General features: G+C 61.3%; 6 protein-coding genes across 6 annotated transcripts; 3 read left to right on the top strand and 3 right to left on the bottom strand.

Annotated features, from left to right (window-relative positions):
- Window positions 1–220: 220 nt before the first annotated feature.
- Window positions 221–1081, top strand: BXZ73DRAFT_100894 (uncharacterized protein; the record flags this gene model as incomplete). The annotated part of the gene is made up of 1 exon (XM_048014713.1): window positions 221–1081. One exon carries the CDS (start codon window positions 221–223, stop codon window positions 1079–1081), a length of 861 nt encoding a protein of 286 aa, XP_047878512.1.
- A 2520-nt stretch (window positions 1082–3601) lies between these two features.
- BXZ73DRAFT_89688 (uncharacterized protein) lies at window positions 3602–7112 on the bottom strand (the record flags this gene model as incomplete). The annotated part of the gene is made up of 8 exons (XM_048025364.1): window positions 3602–4459; window positions 4515–4933; window positions 4961–5008; window positions 5033–5105; window positions 5142–5471; window positions 5496–5839; window positions 5907–6239; window positions 6269–7112. The coding sequence occupies 8 exons, from the start codon at window positions 7110–7112 to the stop codon at window positions 3602–3604; spliced, it is 3249 nt and encodes a 1082-aa protein (XP_047878511.1).
- Window positions 7113–10379: 3267 nt separating this feature from the next.
- On the bottom strand, window positions 10380–12962 carry BXZ73DRAFT_89687 (uncharacterized protein; the record flags this gene model as incomplete). The annotated part of the gene is made up of 7 exons (XM_048025363.1): window positions 10380–11083; window positions 11134–11439; window positions 11539–11977; window positions 12075–12178; window positions 12235–12408; window positions 12438–12699; window positions 12729–12962. The coding sequence occupies 7 exons, from the start codon at window positions 12960–12962 to the stop codon at window positions 10380–10382; spliced, it is 2223 nt and encodes a 740-aa protein (XP_047878510.1).
- Window positions 12963–15635: 2673 nt separating this feature from the next.
- BXZ73DRAFT_77143 (uncharacterized protein) lies at window positions 15636–16667 on the bottom strand (the record flags this gene model as incomplete). Its single annotated transcript, XM_048022602.1, has 1 exon — window positions 15636–16667. One exon carries the CDS (start codon window positions 16665–16667, stop codon window positions 15636–15638), a length of 1032 nt encoding a protein of 343 aa, XP_047878509.1.
- A 796-nt stretch (window positions 16668–17463) lies between these two features.
- On the top strand, window positions 17464–18603 carry BXZ73DRAFT_89686 (alpha/beta-hydrolase; the record flags this gene model as incomplete). Its single annotated transcript, XM_048025362.1, has 7 exons — window positions 17464–17683; window positions 17739–17894; window positions 18039–18098; window positions 18146–18199; window positions 18263–18286; window positions 18342–18485; window positions 18542–18603. 7 exons carry the CDS (start codon window positions 17464–17466, stop codon window positions 18601–18603), a joined length of 720 nt encoding a protein of 239 aa, XP_047878508.1.
- Window positions 18604–18988: 385 nt separating this feature from the next.
- Window positions 18989–19777, top strand: BXZ73DRAFT_46062 (uncharacterized protein; the record flags this gene model as incomplete). The annotated part of the gene is made up of 6 exons (XM_048019625.1): window positions 18989–19028; window positions 19086–19123; window positions 19177–19370; window positions 19432–19509; window positions 19570–19629; window positions 19684–19777. 6 exons carry the CDS (start codon window positions 18989–18991, stop codon window positions 19775–19777), a joined length of 504 nt encoding a protein of 167 aa, XP_047878507.1.
- Between the last annotated feature and the right edge of the window lie 1025 nt (window positions 19778–20802).

Raw genomic sequence — 20802 nt, 5'->3', positions numbered from 1 at the left:
GCTCTCAGAGAGTGTTCGTCGGGTAGGGCTCAGGGGTGCGTACGGTCAGCGCAGAAATGCCGACGTCATCCGTGTCCTCACCACCCGCTGCCCCAACTTGGAGGTGGCCAAGCTCGCGTACCAACGTTTCCTACCACTTCTCTCAGCCCACACACGTATTAAAACGTTGCTATTCTCTTACCTTCACTCGGACTACCTCAGCGTCGACACCGTGGCCTCCATGGCCGCTTGGCCTGCACTGCAGTCCTTGTCTTTCATCATGCGCCACGACGAGCCACCCGCTCCAGACCCAGACCCCCGTCCTTTCTGCCTCCCAGCGCTTCAAGAGCTCACGATCTCGGACACGGACGGCGACGCGGCCCAATTCTTCGCCAGGGCGCAGCTCCCCGCGCTCCACAAGCTCTGGTACGAGCTCATCCTCGTCGCATCCACAACCCGCGGCAGCCCCGAGGTCGAACTCGCCGCCCTCGCCGCCGCCTACCCACACCTCGTCACCCTCACGCTCACCGTGGACATCTCGCAGAGACACTGGGAGGACGCGCTCGGCGAGCCGAGCCGCACTCTGCGGTGCACACCCCTCCGCTCGCTCCTCGCGCCCCTCGCGCCCCTCCGCCGCCTCCGCGCGCTGCACATCGTCGTGCAGGGCTGCGGGTTCGGCTACAACGCTGCGGAGCTCGAGGCGGGCGTGGCGGCGTGGCCTGCGCTCTCCGAGCTCCGGCTCGCCGTCGAGCCCGAGTCGTGCCTCGAGGACGCGGTCGGCGACGAGTGCGAGGAGGTGGCGGGGCTGGAGGTGCTCGCGTCGGTCGCGCGCGCGTGCCCCGGGCTGCGCGTGCTGCACCTCCCGCGGACCGCGCTCGTCGTGGGTGCGCTGGACGCCGCGCGCGCAGACGTGCTCCCCCACGGCGTCCTGTACGAGCTGCGGCTCGGGGAGGTGGGGGTGCGCGGGGGGCTGGAGGGCGACGATGGCGAGGCGGAGCGGGAGGTGCACGCGTTTGTCCAGGCGGTGTTTCCGGGTGCGGCGCGGCTGGCCATGATTCATCTCGACCGTGGTGGTGGTGGTGGTGGTGGTGGTTCGCCGTAGAATGTGGACGAAGCTGGTATGTCGGTTTGTTCCCGACTCAGTACGTGATTGTCTATCGAGGCCGTCCTGATTGATGATGGTACGAGTGGCTTCAGACAGTATTTAGCAGACCGGGCCGTCTATGTGATGAGGACATGGGCACCTTGGGCGGATGTCGTAGGACTACTAGCAGCAGGTGTGCGTTCGGGCTGTAAGGCTACATTCACGTTGACATACAAAGTACACCGGGAGTAAATCGCAAGCTGCGAGGGCTTTGGGTGCGCGCAGCAAAGGTCACAAAAACGGAACTACAAATCGGGAAGTGGCGAGCTGAGGCTGACATCCCCGGGACGAAGAATACGCGACGTGTTTGAGCACATACACGCCGTTGATCCATTACGACGTCTAGCATGGTGGAAGCTCTTCGTTCACTGGGCGATTACGGCGCAAGTCAGAACCCATGCGCACTCCATCCTTTGAAATGAAGCACTCACGTGTCCCAGCTCTTCGGGCGAAGCGGCGAGCTCCGTCCTGCGCGCGATGTCCGCCCTGCGCATCGCCTCCGCGCACGCCTTCGCCAACAGCGCCAGGGCTTTCCTCTCGATCAGGTCGCGAAAGTCCCCCCACACCGCCGCGTCCACCGCGTCCGAGATATCCTCGACCGCCTGCGCTTGATCCTCGGGGGAGGCCCACTCGCCCTCAGCGGAGAGGCGCTCCGCGATCTTCGCCCGCGCGGCCGCGAACTCGCCGAGCGCGCCGTCTTCGATCGCGCGGCACGCCTCCGCCTCCGCCCCCTCCAGAACGGCGTCGAACCGCGGCGGCTCGCGCGCCGCGAGCACTCCTCCGAGCCAGCTGCGCCAGCCCCGGGACGGGTACACGACGTCCGCGCTGCTGGGGGGCACGAGCCGCTCCCAGAGCGCGCGCGCGAACCACGCGTGCACGTGCGTGTCCCCGCAGGCCTCGACGTGGAGCCGGCGCAGGGCGCACGCGGCGACGACGAGGCGGGCGAGCGGCAGGGGCGCGCGGCTGGCGCGCAGGAGCGGCCGGCGGCGCCCCGTCAACGGGGTCAGGAACGCCACCCCGTAGACGTTGGCGGCGTCGTGCGCTGGGCGCGACGTGCGCCGGGGCAAGTTTTTCGACACGCCGCATTTGTCGTGCTGCTCGACGGGGATGTGGTTCTCCCAGCAGCGCTCGAGCTTGACGACTCCGATCGGACGCGGGGGGGCCGGTTCGGAGGGAGCGGGTGCGTCGGGGGTGTGGGCGTGGGGAAGGGCGACGTGGGCGACGATGTACTCGCGGGGGTCTCCGTCGTTTGGGTCCAGGATGTGGTCCAGCTGGGTGACGATGCAGGAGTAGAGTGGTTCAGGGGACCGGACGTCGTCCACCGAGATCGTCTGGTCGATGAGTCCGTTCATGAGTTCATGGAGCCGCCAGAAGAGCGTGACGTTCTTGTTGCAACCGGATATCCAAGCAGGCAAGACGGGAACGGGTTTGTTAGCAGGTAAGATCCAGCGCAGTGTTTGGTGGAGAGTGTCGAGGAACGTCATGAGAGCCCGTAAAGGATGAAAGCGGCCGCCTGCGTAGGTAGTGGGATGCAGGGAAGAAGAGTCGCCCCTATGGTTGTCGTTGGCACCTGAGCGAGCAATTGAAGAATGGGTAGAAAGGGGCCCTTCGAGAACGTGGTCGAACCTAGACTTCGTGCGTTCCCGATATATCCCAATGTGGAAGAGAGGTTTGATGACTTGACGGCGAGGAGGAGGAGGAGGAGGAGGAGGAGGAGGAGGAGGAGGAGGTTGCGATCGATAGAGTCGGGGACTAAGTGAAAAAAAGCAACATAAGCAACGACGGATTTGCGACCCGCGAGACGCAAAGTAGTCGCGCGCCGCCCCTCGATCGGACTGACCTTCCATCCTGAGTGGACAACCACTCGGTTGCACTCACCTGGGCTGCGCTCGGCAGGCTCAGACCTCGAACGTGCACGCCGGCACTAGTCGCGGTCGAAATCCGTGTGATTACCTACGCAAGAGAGCCAGAGTGTACAGAACACCGTCCGGATAATGTACTTGAGGACCGGGCGGACGGGCGAGGGAGGGGGGGAGGGGGTGCTAGTGTGTGCTAGTGTACGCATAGATACGAAGTGCCGCGGACCGCGGACGCAGAGCCAAGCGAGGAGGGCCCGGCGGGCGGCGACTCCGGGGTATTATGTACGAAGAGAGGGTGGAGGACGTGTGGGTGTGGACGTGAACGGAGGGGCGCGACGGCGTGTGGTCCGTGGTCCGGGGACGAGAGCGATGCAATGCGAAGTGAGATGGATGAAGGGGCGTATGCAAATATGGAGGTGGACGTGATGGATGTGAACGAACGTAGACGGCGTGCGGGGAAAACAGCGTGTGGGGAAGCAAATGTACCGTACGCAGCGAGAGACCAAATAGTACGCATGCATATCCAGAGCGGAAACGAGAACACAGTTCGAGAGGCCTGTGAGGCCAGGCCCAGTCAGGACTGAGCAGAGTTTGGAAAACAGACGGAGCAGCCCGCACCTCACGCGGGCCTGCCCCCACGCGCACTCCAGCTCGACGGCGGCGGCCCACCCCGTCTTGACGGCGAGGGCGCCGACGGGTCCGACGGGCTCGACTTCATCCGCGGCCGCTGCCCCCTTCCGGACGACGTCGGGCCCCCGACCTCGCTCCGCGCGCCGGAGTGGCCCCCACCCACGTTGCCCATCCCACCGCCCATCGGCATCGGCGCCATCCCGGGCCCGAACATCTGCGAGTTGCGGAACACCATCGACGCGCGCTCCGCGGCGGAGCCCGTGTACGAGCCTTGCTCGCCGTACGCGGTGCGCGAGCCCCAGCCCATGCCGCGCGACGTCGGCCCGCCGATCTCGCTGCCGCCGACGACGCTCGCGGCGTACATCGACTGCGAGCTCGGGAACATCGGCATCTGCATCGGCATCTGCCACGGCATCATCCCCATGTTCATGTTCATGTTCATGCCCATGCCCATGTTCATCATCGCCGGGTTGATGCTCGTCGGCCCCCCATACACGCTCGTCGCGGTCGAGTTGCGTTCCCACTCGTCGTTCGCAGCGGCGAGCGCTTGCTGCGCGATCGCCATCTGGAATGCCTGCTTCGCGACGAACATCGCCTGCTGGTGCGCGGCGATCATCATCGGATCCGAGCCGGGGGGAGGGCCGGAGAACATGGGGTTCATGGCGCCAGGAGGAGTTTGTGGGGCCCACGACATGGGCGTTGGGGGAGTGACGTTCATGGCGTTCATATTCATGGGCGCGCCCGCCATGAGGGAGTTGAACATGGACACGCGGGGGTTCACGCCGCCGAGCGCGACGACGTCGTCGTCCCTCGTGATGGGAGCCTTGCCGTTGACGATGCGTCCGAGCTGAACACGGGGATGGGTGCCGGGACAACGGAAACGAGAGAAGAGAAGCACGCACCTCGATCGCCGCCTTAGCCTCGCTCCGCCGCCGCTCCCTCCGCCGCGTCTCGTCCGAGTCCGACGCCAGCTCGTTGTCCTTCCGCACGCGGTTGTCCTCGAACGTGACGCTCGCGCGCTTGCGGTGGCTGGGTCGCTTCTCGGACGGCGCGCTGCTGATGTCGCTGCCGTCGACGGGCGTGATTGGCGTGCGGCCGCTGCTCGAGTCCCCGGTGGAGCTTGCCGGGCTGTATCCGCGCAGTGGCCCTGCGAACGGCTTCGGCCGGGCCACATTCGACGTCGACGACGCAGGCGACGGGCGCGAGCGCGAGCTCTCGACGGGCGACGGCTGTGTTGACGCCTTGGAGGCGGAGCTTGACAAAAGGATGGAGCGAGAGGTGGCGGGCGAGACGGAGGATTTGACGAGGCGTGGAGGGGGTACTGACGGAGAATTTCGGAGAGCCGGACTTGGCAGTGGAGAGGGCAGAGGGGATACTGAGGGTGTCGCGCTCGAGACTGTCCCAGCCCGTTGTCGTGCACGAACAGGACCGGTCGAGGGTGAGGCTCCATTTGAGGGCGAACCCCCGGCAAGTAGCCCACCGCCCGTGAGGCCCTTCGCGCTGGTATTAGCGAGGTCCCCGTCGGAAACGAGGGTCGACGCATGTTGTCCGCCAACCCGCACCGTCTCCTCGGATGACCTGGCGCCAGGCGTGCCGTACTGCGAGAAAGACGATGGTGGACGGGAGGTGATGGCGAACGAAGGGGGCGGCGTCCGCGCACCAATGCGCGTCGGAACGATATGAGCATCAGTTGGCGAAGGCTGGGCGTCGTCGAAAGTGGCATTAGGCGAAGACATCGATCGGGGGTTGGGTCTGCGGATGGACGCAAGCGAAGGGAGTGGTGAGGAGGGCGCCTCGAGGGGTTGCGTTTGGCTTCGTGTCGGAGTCTTGCGGGCCTTCAGGGAACTCTTGTCTTCGTCCTTGGTGGGGACACCTGAACCGACCCCTTTGGCCAGACGGTTGAGGCGGTCGTTCAAGCTTGGTTTCGACACGTGGGTGGGTCGTGTGGGTGGTGGCGACGAAGGCTCCTTCATGGGAACCGGTGGCTTCTCTTCCGCAAAGGGAACCGGGGGAGAAACACCAGACAAGTCAATAAGCGGCTTGGCAGGGGCTCTCGGGCGGGACGCAGAGCGCGCCGAAGAGGCTGCACTTCCTGGTCGCCTGGGCCCAACGAGAGTCGCAAGCGGTGCATCGTCCGAGTCGGACGACGAAGAGCTCGAGGATGAAGACGAGGAGGATTGTCGGAATATCGAACGCGCTTTCACGGAAGGAGCCTTTGTCGCAGAGGCTGCAGAGCGGGGAAGTCGCACGGTTACGTGAACGGATGCGTGTATGGAAAACGCGAGCGGGCTTACCAGGTTGGCTGCGAGGCTGCGTTGGCACGCGCTGCTGGGGCTGGGGCTGCGGACGCTGCTGTTGATTGAGCCGCACCGAAGCCCGGTGCGCGGCCGCGTTGGGTTGCAACGCAGAAGTCGACGCCGACGCACGGGCTCTCGCGGCCGAGGAGGAAGTCGGCTGGGAGCCTGCTCTCGTCGACGTGAATGCCGCATTCGCCGAAGCAGAGGGCGCCATGCGGGGCATAAGATCCGGGTTGGGACGCATTGCCTTGTGACCGAGCTCGGACGCGGCCTTCTTGCCTGGACTGACCCCGGAAGGTGCTGACGCTTGCCTCCCGGTTTTGCGCCGCCCTGGCCGGAGGGTGGAAGACGCTGCCGACTCCCGGACTCCTCGTCAGAGTCGCTGTCTCCGCTGACGCTCCTCGAGTTGCGTAGGTCGAAGGTCGACGGAGGACGGAGGCCGTTGGCGTCGTGCGAGAATGAGGGTACGGGTGAGGCGGCGGTGCTGCGCCGGGCCTGCGCCTCTCGGAAGGCGGCGACGGATATGCGCTGCGACGAGTCGGACGCGAAGCTGTTCTCGCGCGGTCGTGGGCGTACGGGGGGCATCATGAAGGGCTGAGGCTCGTTGGGGGACTCGGGGAGGACGTGACGGAAGGAGCGGAGGTTGAAGGAGTCGGAGTCGGCGGAGGTGTCCCGCAGCGATGAGGATGGAACGGAAGGCTTCGACTTTTTGCGCTCGCGGTTCGCCCAGGAGAAAAACCCACCCTTGGCGCTCTTCTGGGGCGTCGCTGCAGGCGAGCCGTGGCTAAGATCAGTGGGCTGCTTGGTGCCTGTATGCGCGTTGCGTGATGGGTGGGTGGGAAGGGACCTTGTTGAATGCGCGCTGCCGGGGTCTCCGTAGCCGGAGAAGACTGCAGAGCGTGACGGGGGCGGGCTGAGGTCGGTCACGGACTCCGAGCGGATGCTGAAGTATGCGGAGGATGGGGGCGAGAGCAAGTCGTTGCTGGGGGTCTTGGGCGGCGGCGCAGGCTTCTTGGATTTGAAGCCAAGCCGAAGCTTCGAGGATGATGCCCCAGGCGGGCCGTTGTAGAAGGAGGCGGATGGCGAGGAAGGGGGGAGGACATAGTCGGGCTCACTGGGGTCGACGTCGGAGGCGGCGGTGGAGGAGGCCACATCGTGGGCTCTGTGCTTGTCCCGCTTGGAGAAGAGCCCCAGGAAAGCCATGGACACGTAGGGGGAGGGGAGTCAGTCGCGGGGGGGAGCGACGGTGAGGAGGAGGGAAGCGACGACAAGCGGGTGGAGGGAATGAGCTCAGGTATGGGCGCTCGAGCGGGCGGCCTGCCGAGTCTGTATTTGATCCTGTTTGATGCCTGCTCGCGTCCCATCTCTGGCCGCCACCGACAACCACGTCGTGACAGCCAGCCCCATGCTTCCCTCCACCCCGCCACTGCCGTCGACAACGTGCGCAGGCCAGATCACCGCGTCCTCCCCGGCGACGGCGATGTCGAGCGCATGCTCGCAGCGACGCGTGACACAGGCGCGGGCAGAGGCTGGCACTCGGTGCGCACGGCTGGCCGCGGTGGGAAAGTGCACATTCGTCCGAGGTGCGACCTGGGGGGTGCTCGTTCAACCTCGTTCCCATCGCGAAGCATCCATGTGCACGCGTACGGTCCGAGTGCCCAGCGCCATACGGGTGCGTCCAAGGCCATGGTAACCCGCGAGCCAACACGCCCCCAGCTGCGGTGCGAGCGAGAACGGTTTCCGTCAAGCCCGAGCTTCGACAGGCGCCGTCAGCTGGGCAGTCGGGGGCGCCGAGCATCTGCGGCCGATCTCAACCGTCGCCTCCGACGAGAACGATCGATGAAATGCGCAAGCCAACTTTCCAGTATGCACCCCGCTCCGCGTCATCGGCCATGGAGGCCGTGAGTGTGCATCTCATCAATCCATCATGGCGTACCGGCATTGCGCACTCGTTGGTCGACAGCAAGTTCATCGACCGCCGTCTTGGCCCCGGTATGTCGCAATGTTCGACATCAAAATGATGCTCCCGCCGTACGGACAAGCGATCTTTCTCACCGGCGCTTCTCGGCGCAGGTTGTCCCTTGTCCCTCGGGATCAATATGACGTCACTCCACCCTGCAAGGTACACGCCGAAAGCGTGTCCCTGTCTGGCTTTCTAGAATCTATATATACCGTCCACGAGCGTCCCTAACCAATGTTTTTGACGCGACGTTTGCACCAGTCGAAAGCTTTGTCGTGCATTCCAACACCACGCGCGCAGACTCGATCCCAGTTTCCCTCCTCCATACGTTGATCGCCCCCTGCGCGTCACAAAACATACGTTCGTACCTCAAAGCATCCACGACGCACATGCCTCATCCCCGCGCAAACGGCAAGTCCGACACGACCGAGTGGCCATGCACGTCACAGGGGCGCACAACACACAAGCACACTGGGACTATCACAATTTCTGCTCGTCAGATATGTAATCCCAAATGCTACGTTTGCGAACACATTTTGAACATGGGAACACGAAGAACTTCGTATCTTCACAGTTACACCATTGTGAAAGCCGTTCCAGAAGCGCAGAACTTTGAGGAATGACAATACTAGAAAGTTGGAGTTTCGAGGCACGTGGAACTCCGAGTTTCTGTGGATGATAAATGATGAACATGGGGACCGTCATTTCTTCTTCTGAGTCACTTCAAGTTGCACCTGTTGTATTACTCTCACTTCCCGGTGTTACCCATGCATCACAATGAGAAACAACAAGTTCCTGTGCCCCCAGAAGGTTTCTCAGAACCTTGCATTTCTGAAAGAACAAGATACTTCACTCGTGCTTAGTTGGAACAATGTCAGAAACATAACACATCTAGTAACATTTCGCACAACGTGTTTGACGACCAGAAATCTCGATAATTGTCGGCGTGATTAAACCTCCGCACTTCGTACTAACGGTGGGGATACCGCTATTCCGCGAATATCTCTCCCCCCTTTCCACCGTTTGCCTTCATACTTTGCACATAGGTGCAGAATTTCACGAAGAACGGGTGACAAGGGATAAATTGCGCGAGGAAATACTGGAGCACCCCCACAAACGGCGGGTTAGCGCCTGATGTGGTCACCACTCGGGTCACGATGCCGACCATACTATGCTCCCCCCAGAAGCGGCGGATGAAAGAATTGACCCAGAAGCGGCCGTCGACCTCCCCCCGCCTGCCCCTCGCACTTCTGTGCTACAAGCCGTATGAGACATGTATCGAGAGGTTCCTGCGAGCCCGCTGGCGAAAAAACGGTGAGATCCTGGGCAGTAGAGCTCTCGCAATTTGAGTAACGAAGTCGTGACTTTGTCACAATTGACATTAACGGCTTCGCTTGACATGGGATTTCGGGCGCTTATTTCGTGGACGCCATAGTATCTTTATGTGGTACTATTAGGGGCTAGCACACATTTTTCCGAGGCGTCGGATGAAGGGAGAAACACACCGTGAAGGAATGGGCTTCGAGCGTGACATCAGCCACACGGAGTCTGAACGCGTCATCACGTGATGCTGGCCTGCGTTCAGCCACAGCGGAGTTTGATTCGGCTACGGTCGGCATTGTGACCCGAGGGGTGACCAAATCCGGCGCCAAACCGTCATTTCTGGGGGTGCGCCAGTATTTCCCTGCGCAGTTTATCCCTAGTGATCCGTTCTTCGTGAAATTTGGTACATAGAAGGGCATGTGGATTCGGCACCCATGCGCAAAGTATGGAGGCAATGGGGGGGGGGCATAGTAGCCGACCGATGTGGCTGCTGAACGCGCGCAACGCGCCAGCATCACGTGATGGCGCGTTCAGATCGCTGATGTCACGCTCGAAGCTCATTCCTCCGCGGTGTGTTTCTCTCTTCATCCGACCCCTCGGAAAAATGTGTGCTGGCCCCTAGTGGTACTACAAAAAGGTACTATGGCCTCTGCGAGAGAAGCGCCCGAAATCCCATGTCAAGCGAAGCCGTTAATGTCAATTGTGACAAAGTCACGACTTCGTTACTCAAATTGCGAGAGCTCTACTGCCCAGGATCTCACCGTTTTTTCGCCAGCGGGCTCGCAGTACATGTCTCATACGGCTTGTAGCACAGAAGTGCGAGGGGCAGGCGGGGGGAGGTCGACGGCCGCTTCTGGGTCAATTCTTTCATCTGCCGCTTCTAGTCGCGGCACGCGAAATGTGCAGGGACGGTATAAAGGAATCGTGAATTGCCCAAGCTACAGTAACAGGTCGGTGAGGGTCGGTGAGTGCGTGCGTAGATACGAATAATACACAACGAGCGAGCGAAGAGAGCACCGCGAAAGCATCAGATATACATGAGTCGAAGCCGAGCGCAAAACCAAAATGTCCGAGCCGCCTGTGCGGAATATACCACCGCGCGCATTACCTCCCCGAGCGAAGCAAATCCAACGAACAAGTCCGAATGCCCCGCATCCCAACGAAAGCAAGCAAGGGAAGGACGACGCTCAGTCGAGCTGCTGCAGGTTCGCGCGCAGGCCGCGCACCCGCTGCTCGATGATGTCCAGCTGCGCCGTGATCGCCCCGACCTCGTCCCTCCACTTCCCGCTCCCATCCACCGGCGAGGCCGCGAGGCCCTCGGCCGGGGGAACGGGGATGTGCACAGAGGGGCCGCCGACGCCGTTCGCCCGCGCCGCGTTCATCTCGTCCCACAGCGCGGTGACGATGCCCTGCACCCACTTCTCGCGCTCCTCCATCTTGTGCATCTCCTTCCGCCGCCCGACCTCCTCGCGCCCGCCCATGACGAGGAGCGTGTACGCGTTCGAGACGACGAGGAGCGCGATGACGACGTACAGGATCGTCGTCGACGACGACTGGTCCCACGCGTCCCCGATCAGCTCCAGCGCGCCCTCCGCCGACCGCTTCCCGACGTTGAACGCGCCCTCGAAGGTGTCGTACGCCCACTGCAGCGACCGCTGCCCGCGCTCGTGCTCGCGCTCCTTCCGCACCTCGTCCGCGCTCTGCGCCCGCGTGGGCGTCATCGGCGTCCCTGGCGCCTCCGCAATGGCGGCCACGGTCTCTTGCACGACCTCCGCGTCGACGCCGTCGGGGACGAATTCCGGCCGGTGGTCGTGGATGTATCCACGCATCTTCTTCTCCAGGTCCACGTGGTACGACCTCTGGCCGTCCATGCACGACTTCTCGATGATCCCTGTGCGCACGTTCGCATCTCCACGCAAAGAAGAGCAGAACCGCACTCACCCTTGATGAAACTCCGTCCGGTCCACTCCACCTGCGACGTCACGAGCACCTTGCTCGCGATCGGGCTCGCCCACGTGATGCACGTCCTCGTCTTCACCGAGAACACGCCGCCGCTGGGTACCTCGGGTGTACGCGTGGTCGTGACCATGCTCACGTAGTTTTCAAAGTCGCAGTGGACCATTTCGTCTCGGAGCTCGCACTTGGTCTGCCTCGGGCCGATGCTCCCGTTTAGCGGCTTGATGTATGTCATGTTCCGCGCCAGGAGCTTTGCATCCTCCATCGGCGTCCAGTCCGAGATCTGGATATCTGTAGGCGCCGAATCAGCAACCGATATTCAAAGTCGCATGGCTGACGCAAGTGCGGTCGGGCAGGGCGCGTTGTGCATGGATAAAGTGGGCAACGTACCGATCAACTTCTGGTCCTCCCGCATAAAGTCCTTCATGAACCCGCTCGTGAACATCAGGTTGTAGATCTTCTCTGGTGTGCCCGGGAAGACGGCCTCCATCGCGACCTCCGGGTAGTGCTGCCCCGCCTTGCCACAGTCGCACTGCGAGACCTTGTGCACCACCTTCTTCGCCACGACGCCGTTTGTAGCCACCATCGCGCCTTCGCTGCTCACGTTCTCGACAGAACCGCCCGGACTCGGTGCCAGCGAACCGAGAGTGGAGTCTTCGGGGCGAGCGAGCCGCCAGACGTTGTAGAGGACGTCGAAGGTGGTGTCGCGGGCGAGGAACGAGGTGAACGTGTACTTGGCCGTCCGGGTCGAGAGCTGGACGGCGTTCGGGATCACGAACGCAGTCATCCGCTTCTCGAGCGATATGACCTCGTACATCGGGATTGACAACTTTCCGACCGACACGTCATCACGGCGAGCGTGGGAGAACACGGGTGGGCCGCCAATCAGCACCGGACTACGCTCGTAACACCGCCTGAACACTCACGTCCGTGATCCATCCGAATATGTTCGCGTGGAAGCAGACATGGTTCTCTGATATATACAGCCTGCCTTGGATGAGAATTTCACGCTGAAGCGCACAGCCGTAGTCTATCACGGGGGACACGTTGGCAGGGGACACGCAGAGGGGGGACGGATGCGCTCACCTTCAATGAGGTAGTCGCCCTCGGGCACGGTCGGGAAAAGCTCATGGAAGTCCTGGTTGCGCTTGTTGCTCGCCACCGCAAAGCCAGTCACGGGAATGTCTTCGGGATCGAGGAGCAGGTCGTCGCTGTCGTCCGAGCTCCCGCTGTCGCTCAGGGAGCGGTACGAGTCGCGGTCTGACAAGTCGCTGGCGCCGTTCATGGACGGCCCGCGGGAGCGGGAGCGAGGCTTGCGGTCGAAAACGTGCGTCCGTGGCTCGACGTCGTTTCCGCGGGGGCGAGTGTGGGCGGGAACATCATGGCCGGGTTCGCCATCGCGAGCCCAGAAGCAGCGAGGGCGGAGGCGAGGCCGCCGCTGGCGGTGTTCTTGCGGGGAGGGGTTTTGCCGAGCCCAGGGGGCTTGCTCGAGAACGTCGACGAGCGAGGGGTGCCGTCCGCAGGGGAAGTGGGTCGGCGCCAAGGATTACGCTTGGAGTTGCGCTGCCGGTCGAGTGGACAGAGACGGTGTCCGACTTGTCTGGGACGAGGAGGGTGGGACCGAAAGAGGGGGTGGTCGAGCTTGGGGGAAGGGTTTGCTTGATGGAAGGGAGCTCGTGGTGGAGGCCGGTGGGAGACTCAACGAGCGCGTGGCCGTCGGAAGATGTGGGCGGAGAGGGGGCGGAAGTCGTGCGTTCGTGGCGGATGACGGGCGGAGGGGGTACCGGGGGCGGCGGATCGCGCGAGGGCAGCATGATGGAGAGCTTACTGCGAAGGGACTTGTTCGAGGACGCATGACGCAATTCCTTGGGGGCCTGCAGTGCATTGACGCTGCTCTCTACCACGGTCGCCGAGCGAGGATGGACTCCGCGTTTCCCGTCAGGCCGCATCTCGTCGGATGGCGGCGAGGAATGTTGAAAGAGTGTGGGGGTAGGGGGTGTAACGAACGTGGAGGATGGAGTAGGAGTTGGGAGGCCGTCGTCGGACGTGGGTGAAGTCGGCAGCGTGCGTGAAGGAGGTGACGGTCTAGAAGCGGAGGGCATTGATTGGATACGCTTACGCGCGCTGTCCGTCCCTCCGTCCGGTGCGAGTTCGCGGCGAGGGAGTGAGGGTGAGGATGGTACGGGAAGGGGCACGACGTTGCTGTCTGGGCTTGGCGAGGGGGGTACGACCGTGACGTCGAGGCCGGAGTCGGAGTCGTAGGTGAGCTGTGGTCGCGGCCTTTCGTTTTGTCTCTCGACGCTGCTCTTGGCAGAGCCTACGGAGCTGACGCTGATTGAGGGGTTTCGGCTCGGAGACTGGGGCGACGACTGCGCGCTCGAATGGCGGGAGTGGGCGGACGGTTTGACGAGCTTGGAGAGAAAGCCAGGGGCCATACTTGACTGCGGGATCTCACCGGGATTGGCTGCGCCCGCTCTCGATTCTTCCGCAGGTGTATGCGCGTTCTAGGGGTGTCGGGTGGGTATCCGATCGGCGGGAAGGAGAATACAGCGTCGCGGACGTAGAAGCGGAAGGCGTGAAAAGTACAGGTGGAGAAGGAGTCGTGAGACGGGGCGAGTGATAGGGAGAAGCAAGTTGCGCAGCGGTTTAGCCTCTGTCGTCCCGTCCTGCTTACTTTTGATGCCTCGCGAACTTGGAGCTCCAGCCCCCGTTGCCGCCCCGGCTTCTGGACTCGCGCCCGCATCGCGCTCGCGCTCGCACACTTGCGACCGTGCATCGCACATCCGCCCATACGTTATCGCATACTGCCTCTTGGCACCGGGCTGCAGAAGGCGGAAGGCGAGCGGTCGCGCGCGGCCCCGCGCGCGCGCTCAGGAAATGCCCACTCCGACGGCCTACGGCGTTCCGCGCCCGCCGCAGGATGATGGCATCCCGCCAAGATGACGTCGTTTGGCCTGGGCATAGCTGTGGTCTCATTCAAAGCGGTACGGTACTTACTTGCTTGTGACCCGCGCACGGATTTCAACATCTGAAGGCGTCAGTCGTACCGTAACATCCGTGTTTGTCGGGATCGGAGGCAGCACAAGTCGCACCCAACCATATTTGCAATCCGCGATCGGCTGCTCTTATGTCATTCGTTGTTCAACAGGCTGACCCCTCTCTGCGCACACAAACATGAAACCTCGATCGTGGACTACACAGCTCTCTAGTGGGTTTCACTCCTCTTTAATCCGGGCATATTTTAAACATCATCGCGAGAGTGATTTTCATACCGGGCTCTATGAGCCGGATGTTCGGGCCGCAGCCAAGAGCGCTCCCGAGCGCTGTGGCAGGTCACAACTGGTTTCGTCCCCAGCCACCCTGTCCTTACCCACAGAATACGGGCTGTCTAGGGGAGACTACCCTGTACCGCACCGCATCATGCTTTTGCAGGCGGTACAGAGCGGCTGGGGACGAGACCAGTCAAAACTTGCCCGCGCCTGGAAATGAAGCTCACATCGACAGCTCCCGGCCGTTTCGGAGTCAAAACACCAAGGCGGTTGACTGTTGGAATTGTGCTCGCGCCCGGCTGCATTCGGAGAGCGTGATAATGTACTTGCGAGCTCCGACGTCCTCGCCGTAGCGACTCTCCAGTGCGTCTCCTGCTGACTCCCGATGGGCTCACTGACATCGCAGCCTCGCAACAGAACGACCGGATCTCCATCGCCTGCCCCGTGCGCAGCTCGCCGTGTTCGCCCACAGCGTCCTCGAATTCGAGACCTCTGTCGTCGCCCTCGCGCCAGAGAACGAGACTTCTAAGTTTCTGCCCATGTGCTGTCTGGATCTGTCATCGAGATGTGCATATATTCTCGCGTCCACCATACCACATGAGCAACGACGGTCCGCCGACTCGTCGCGCCTACGTACTATTACTACCATACGCACGAAGAACGAGGATAACATCATGCTAGTAAACGTTCGCAGAACCTGGGCCAAACTTGGGTGTGGTTCCAGGATCGAGTCGCGCCGACAGTACTTTCAAGTTAACGCCCGTAAGGCTGAATATGCGAATGGCACCAATGGACAGTGCTCTTGGCACGCCCGAAGACGTCGGACCGAGCGAAACGGTCGGGGACAACCACGCCGGACGCGGCGCTCGCGCCCGGGAATAGATTAGTCATTACACGAGCTCCGTGTACAACAGAGGCTCTACAAACGAGTGGGGGGTGGCACGGTGGCAGGCGGGGTATGCGACAGAATTATACGATAGTGTACTTTTGCGTCCAGGAAGGAGGCCAGGGGGAGACAACATGGGAGAGGGAGCGACGAGAGAAGGTGCGACGAGAGCAGAGGCAATAAACAGTTGCAAAAGCTATGCGAGGCGATGCGGAGGGTTGCCGACGAGACGAGGAGAGGAGAGGTGGAGAAGGGCGAAGTATGGACAGCGTCGGAAAGCAGGGTGATGAGAAGCGTGTTGCGGAGTGGAAGGGGTCGTGGGAGGGTGGGCCTTAGTCCTTGAGCTTGATGGGTAATGGCTGGCCGTCGTAGAGCTCGCGCTCCTCGATCCACTCGAGGAGGTCCTCGCGGGTCATCTCGGCGTGCATACGAGCGAGGTCCGGATCCGTGCCCTTCGGCGCGCATGCCATCAGGGAGTCACAGCCCTCCAGCGCACAGCGGATGGGAACATGGCAGTTCAAGAACTCCACGGTGGCTACGGGAGGAAGGAGAGGCAAGGACTGCCATGAAGTCTCGTACGCGGAGGAGAGAATGAAAGCACACACCGGGAAGCCAGACGGCAGACATGACACACGCCCAGTACAGCTCGTCGCACGCGACGTCGTCGCATTGCGGCTGGGGCTCGTAGAACTTGATGGGTGCCGGAGGTTGCAGCAGTGCTCGACCGCGCCGCCGAAGCCGACGAGGACAGGGCAGCTGGTCGGACGCAGGACGATGCTGCGCTCGTTGAAGTCCCCGTGCGCGACGCCGACCTTGTGCAGCGCTTGCAGTGCCGACACGGCCTTCCTCCTGCCGACGGATGCACCCCACGGGGTTGATGAGACTCGGTGGAGAAGGAACGTGCCGAGGACGTACCTGAAGTCGATCCCTGTGGTGTGAAGCGAGTGCTGTGTCGGCTCGCCTTCGTAGCTGAGCACGAGACACGACGTCTCGACGCCCTCCACCACACCCTCAAAGAGCCCGAAGCATCGTGGGACGAAGCGGCCCTGGAGAGGTGCGAGCTTGGTGCGGTACAGCCTGGCTTCGTGGCGTATCCGTTCAACGAGCCGAGGGCCTGTGCCGACCTTGCAAACGACCTCGGTGTAGGGGATGCCGTCGGCAGAGAGGGTTCCGCGGAAGATGCGGGTCGTGCCGTGGTGTATGAGCGCGGAGAGGTCGACGGAATACCGCGAGCCGTCCTGCGACTGGACTCCGTGGAAGGAGTCGACGGCGGTGAACTCGAGACCGTCATCGTCGGCGTCGGAGTCGGAGTCGGTAGGGCTTCCGACTGGGGAGAGGAGGAGAAGAGATGAGGGGCCAGCCATGGTCGGAGACCGGGAAGGGGGAGGGGTGTGCCAGCTTGGCCGGGTACTCGGGGAGCATATGTATCCGCGTCAAAAAACGTAAATAGCGGGCAGTGAGAGGTGGGACGCGTTCACGTGATCGTGTCCTGACCCGACTTTCCCCGTGGCAGTGGTCTGATTTGTTGGCCTCCGTCCATTTGGAGTCTGTTCCCCGCAAACCGAGCGCAGTGGTTGCGGTAACGACACAGCACCATCAAACGTGCGACGGTCATGTGGAACCATCTTCGCTCGCTGTCTCGGACAGCTTCCGCTCGCAGTACGTTCCATTACGTCGTCCGACTTCCGCGTACTTATGTAGCTTGTGACGCAGAATTACTCGGGCCTTTCGGTCAGCAGGTCTTTCCTCGACTAGAATCGCACACCGGTTCAATCATCCGTCTCTGACGCGGTCGTCGCTCGTGATGCTCCCGCCCCAGCGCGGTGCATCTGCCGATGAGAGCGCTGCTAGACTGTTCCTTGGCATCCCAAAATAGTGCGTCATGCGCCCTCGTCATTTTGTCCTCTCCACTCCGAAGGTGGAGGGTCTGCCTAGGGGAGACTGGTTCTCTCTCGGGCTTGGGAAATACATCCCGAGGCTGGGTTTCGCCGTAGAGAGCCTGTGAACGAGTGCAAAGTGACTGAATCACACTGGACACCATGGAAGCGGATCAGCTAAACCTTGTTGCAGACGTTTATAAGCTGGCTTGTCAATGGAGGCCAATCCCACCATCCGCATTCTCGGCTTCATCCCTTCCGACACCACTTCAGACGAGACGTCATGTCAGCTGTTTTAGCTGGCCCGCCGGGGGAATGCTGCAGGCAGACAGTGCACCACGTCGGCGAGGCCCGAGGAAAAGTCGAGATTGTGGCTGGAGTCGAGACATACATTGCCCGGCCGGCCGATGGGAGCAACAAGAAGATTGTCTTGTTCTTTGCGGACGTATACAGTCCCCTGTATCTCAACTCTCAGCTCATCATGGACTTCTGGGCTGACCAAGGTGAGCTGGGCTTGCGATTGAAGATTGAACGACGTTTTTGTTATCGTCATTTTAGGTTATCTGGTCGCTGGCCTGGACTACTTTGAGCGCGATTCGATGATCCTTCACTCCGGTGAAGAAGGATTTGATTTCATGAAATGGGTGAAGCCGAAGCAAGATCGTGCGCAGGCGCTCATTGGACCCTGGGTTGAAGCGGTTCGCAAGGACTTCGGTGCGCATATGGGGCCCTAGTTGCTTATTTCCTGTGAGATTCACGCGCTATACATGCAGGCGACAGCCAAACGAAATACTTTTGTGTGGGTGAGAGTATTGTGAGCGAGTGACTGCATATCACGATGACTGATCCTGGAACTAGGATATTGCTTTGGAGCGCCGTACGTCATGGAGCACCTTGCACAGGATTGGCTCGTGGCAGGTATGGACGTGCGGCATTCTGCAAGAATAAGCTCACGGCCGCGACAGGCGCGTTTGCCCACCCGGCGTTCTTGAACGAGGACCACTTCCGAAACATTCGGAGTGAGCGCTGGCGTCTAATCGGTTGTCTGCATGCCACTGACGTCATCCCTATTATTTATCCAGAGCCGCTGCTTATGTCTTGCGCCGGTAAGTATGCAGGCAACCATCTGATTCTTGATGCACGAGGACTCACCAGACACAGAAATCGACCACACATTCGGTCTCGAAGCGCGGCGCAAGGCCGAAGACATTCTGGTCGAGACCAGGGCAACGTACTTCATCCAGGTCTTCGGATCGGTTCAGCACGGTTTCGCGCTGCGCGGCGATCCGAAAATTCCGGTCCAGAGTAAGCACATTGGCTATCATCGAAACCAGCACACGTACATACTGATCTTGTTCCAGGATGGGCGAAGGAGGAGAGCGCGCGGTCCATTGTCAATTGGTTTGAGCACTTCTGCAGGTGATGTGGTACTAGGGGGAAACAGCAAACAGGAATGGCCTATTATTCGCTTCGAATTGTATGAATAGCCGTGGGAGAACGCCTGTAGAACGTGTTGTTAGCATGTCTGTCCTCCCGCCTTTTGTGCATTCCGACTCATAGCAACACCCGCCAAAACCACGGTGATCGAACGACGGCCCACGACGAGATGACGTCACGCCTCGTGCCGGCGCTCAGTCAGGCTGGGCTCCCCGCAGCCACACCCCCGCCGTTCTGTCGTCCACGCGTCGGGGTACATAACCCGACCCACTGCGCTCCCACCGCCCCCACCTGCCCCTCCCCGACTTCCCGTCCCCCGTGCTAATCCGCTTCACGACGCCCACGACGCCCATACCCACCTCCCACACACCATGGTCGACTACAACAAGCACATCACCAGAGGACATCCAGGTCCGTGCGCCGTGCCCTCGTCGCCCCTCCCATTCTAACCACGCATCCCCTACGCAGTCATCTTCGGCTTCATCATCCTCTTCAGCATCATCGAGGTGAGTCCCTCCGTCACATTCTGCGGAGCGTTGCTCAATGGCGTGTGTGGCAGCTCGCGATCGCCGCCTGGCTCGTCAGTCGCTTCAACCTGCGCCACGACTTTTTGTCCCTTGCCGTCCGCAACGGGGCGCGCTTCCTGCTGTTTACCTCTTCTTGGACCGTCTTCTTCTCTCTCTTCTACTTCGCGCTCTTCTTCCACTCGCCCACCGGCAGCGCCCTCACCAGCGTTCTCAGCCACGCCGTCTTGTGCGTACTCTCCACTTTGTTATGTATCAGCCGGGTCCTAAAATGCCCTCCGATCGCCCAGCCTCACGTTTGCATGGATATTTTGGACTGCTGGCGCGGCGTCGATCACGGCCGCTCTCGGTGGAGGGCTGAACTGCAGGTGCGTATCCCTTGCTCATGAGCCCTCGTCAAGCGGCTCACCCGATGGTCATCCGTCCAGTGTCCACTTTGTTTACTGCGGCCAGCTCAATGCACTTGAGGGCTTCGCGTGGGTTGTCTGGTACGTTATGAAGCGGTTTCTTCCCCCGCAAGAGTGATCTCATCCCTCGTACAGGATTTTCATCACGTTGGCTCTCTTCGTGACCCTGCTTCGTGGCATCTCTGCCTCACGACGAGGAGACGGGTTCAGCGGAGGTCTCGTCGCGTAGGCCCGAGTCCCAAGACACTGTCATCTCTCACGAACGATACGGACTGTTGCTTGTTGTATAGGACGGTGTAGTGATCTATTTGTTTGTATCAATAAGGGAATCTTAATGCACGGTTTCTGACCTCCCAAGTCGGCATGCAGTCGAGGCAGGTCATCTGCTTTGTCTGAGTGAGGGCAGACCGGAGTAACAAGTCAGGCTGAAGGCACGTCTGCGTACCAGCAAGCCTTCCGCATTCTCCGGAAGGCATCGCTCCTATCACGTATACCGCCTGCTTTCGTGGCATGATGCCTTTTCACGACACTTGGGACTTAACATGAGGTTCAGGATGTATCGGGGGTCGACCTTCGGTGTGTGACGAACGCACGGGATCAACCACGTCATACAAGGCCTCGACGAGCCTCTCTCAACTGTTCATTATTCTCCGACAGGGGTGTTTGGACATTACGATACCAAAACAAGGCCCAAAACTGTCTCAAAAACAGACCCGCCATGCTGTCCTCGCTCTCCTGGGGCTCTGGACGGATACGGCCTGAGAGTGAAAGTGGAGGGCGCCTCAAGGTTCCGCCTGGACTGAACTAGAGCGTCTTGAACGCGCCGCGCGCGGTCGCCAAGCTAGTACGCAATCAACGGATGCCGAGTGCGACGCGGGAAGAAAAGGTGTTGGACCAGGGGTGAGAGTGTGACTGAGGAGGCATATACGCGTGGTGTCCATATGGGAATTCGGGCAGCGGTGCAGCGCTCCGAGCCGCCAGGGGAAAGGGCCATATGTGCATCCATCAGTGCATGCGCGGTGAGAACTTACGCAGAGCAACGTGCCCACGTTGTCGGAGTACGTCATCACACGGGCGCTCGATCACTGCCTCGAGTCCGAAGTCCCCGGGCGCCCATTGCAAGACGATCACTGCTTCCGCAAGTAGTAACCCCTCAACTTGACTGTGCATTCGACACGAAGGAAAAGAAATGGACCTTTCTGAATAGCATCATCTCTAGGCAGTACCCGTCAGCCAGATAAAGTCTGTTTGTTT

The sequence above is a fragment of the Epithele typhae genome (genome assembly GCF_022376455.1).
Source record: "Epithele typhae strain CBS 203.58 chromosome Unknown BXZ73scaffold_20, whole genome shotgun sequence".
NCBI lineage: Eukaryota > Fungi > Basidiomycota > Agaricomycetes > Polyporales > Epitheliaceae > Epithele > Epithele typhae.
Note: the sequence above shows the minus strand (reverse complement) of the source record. Positions and strands in the feature narration are given on the sequence as shown.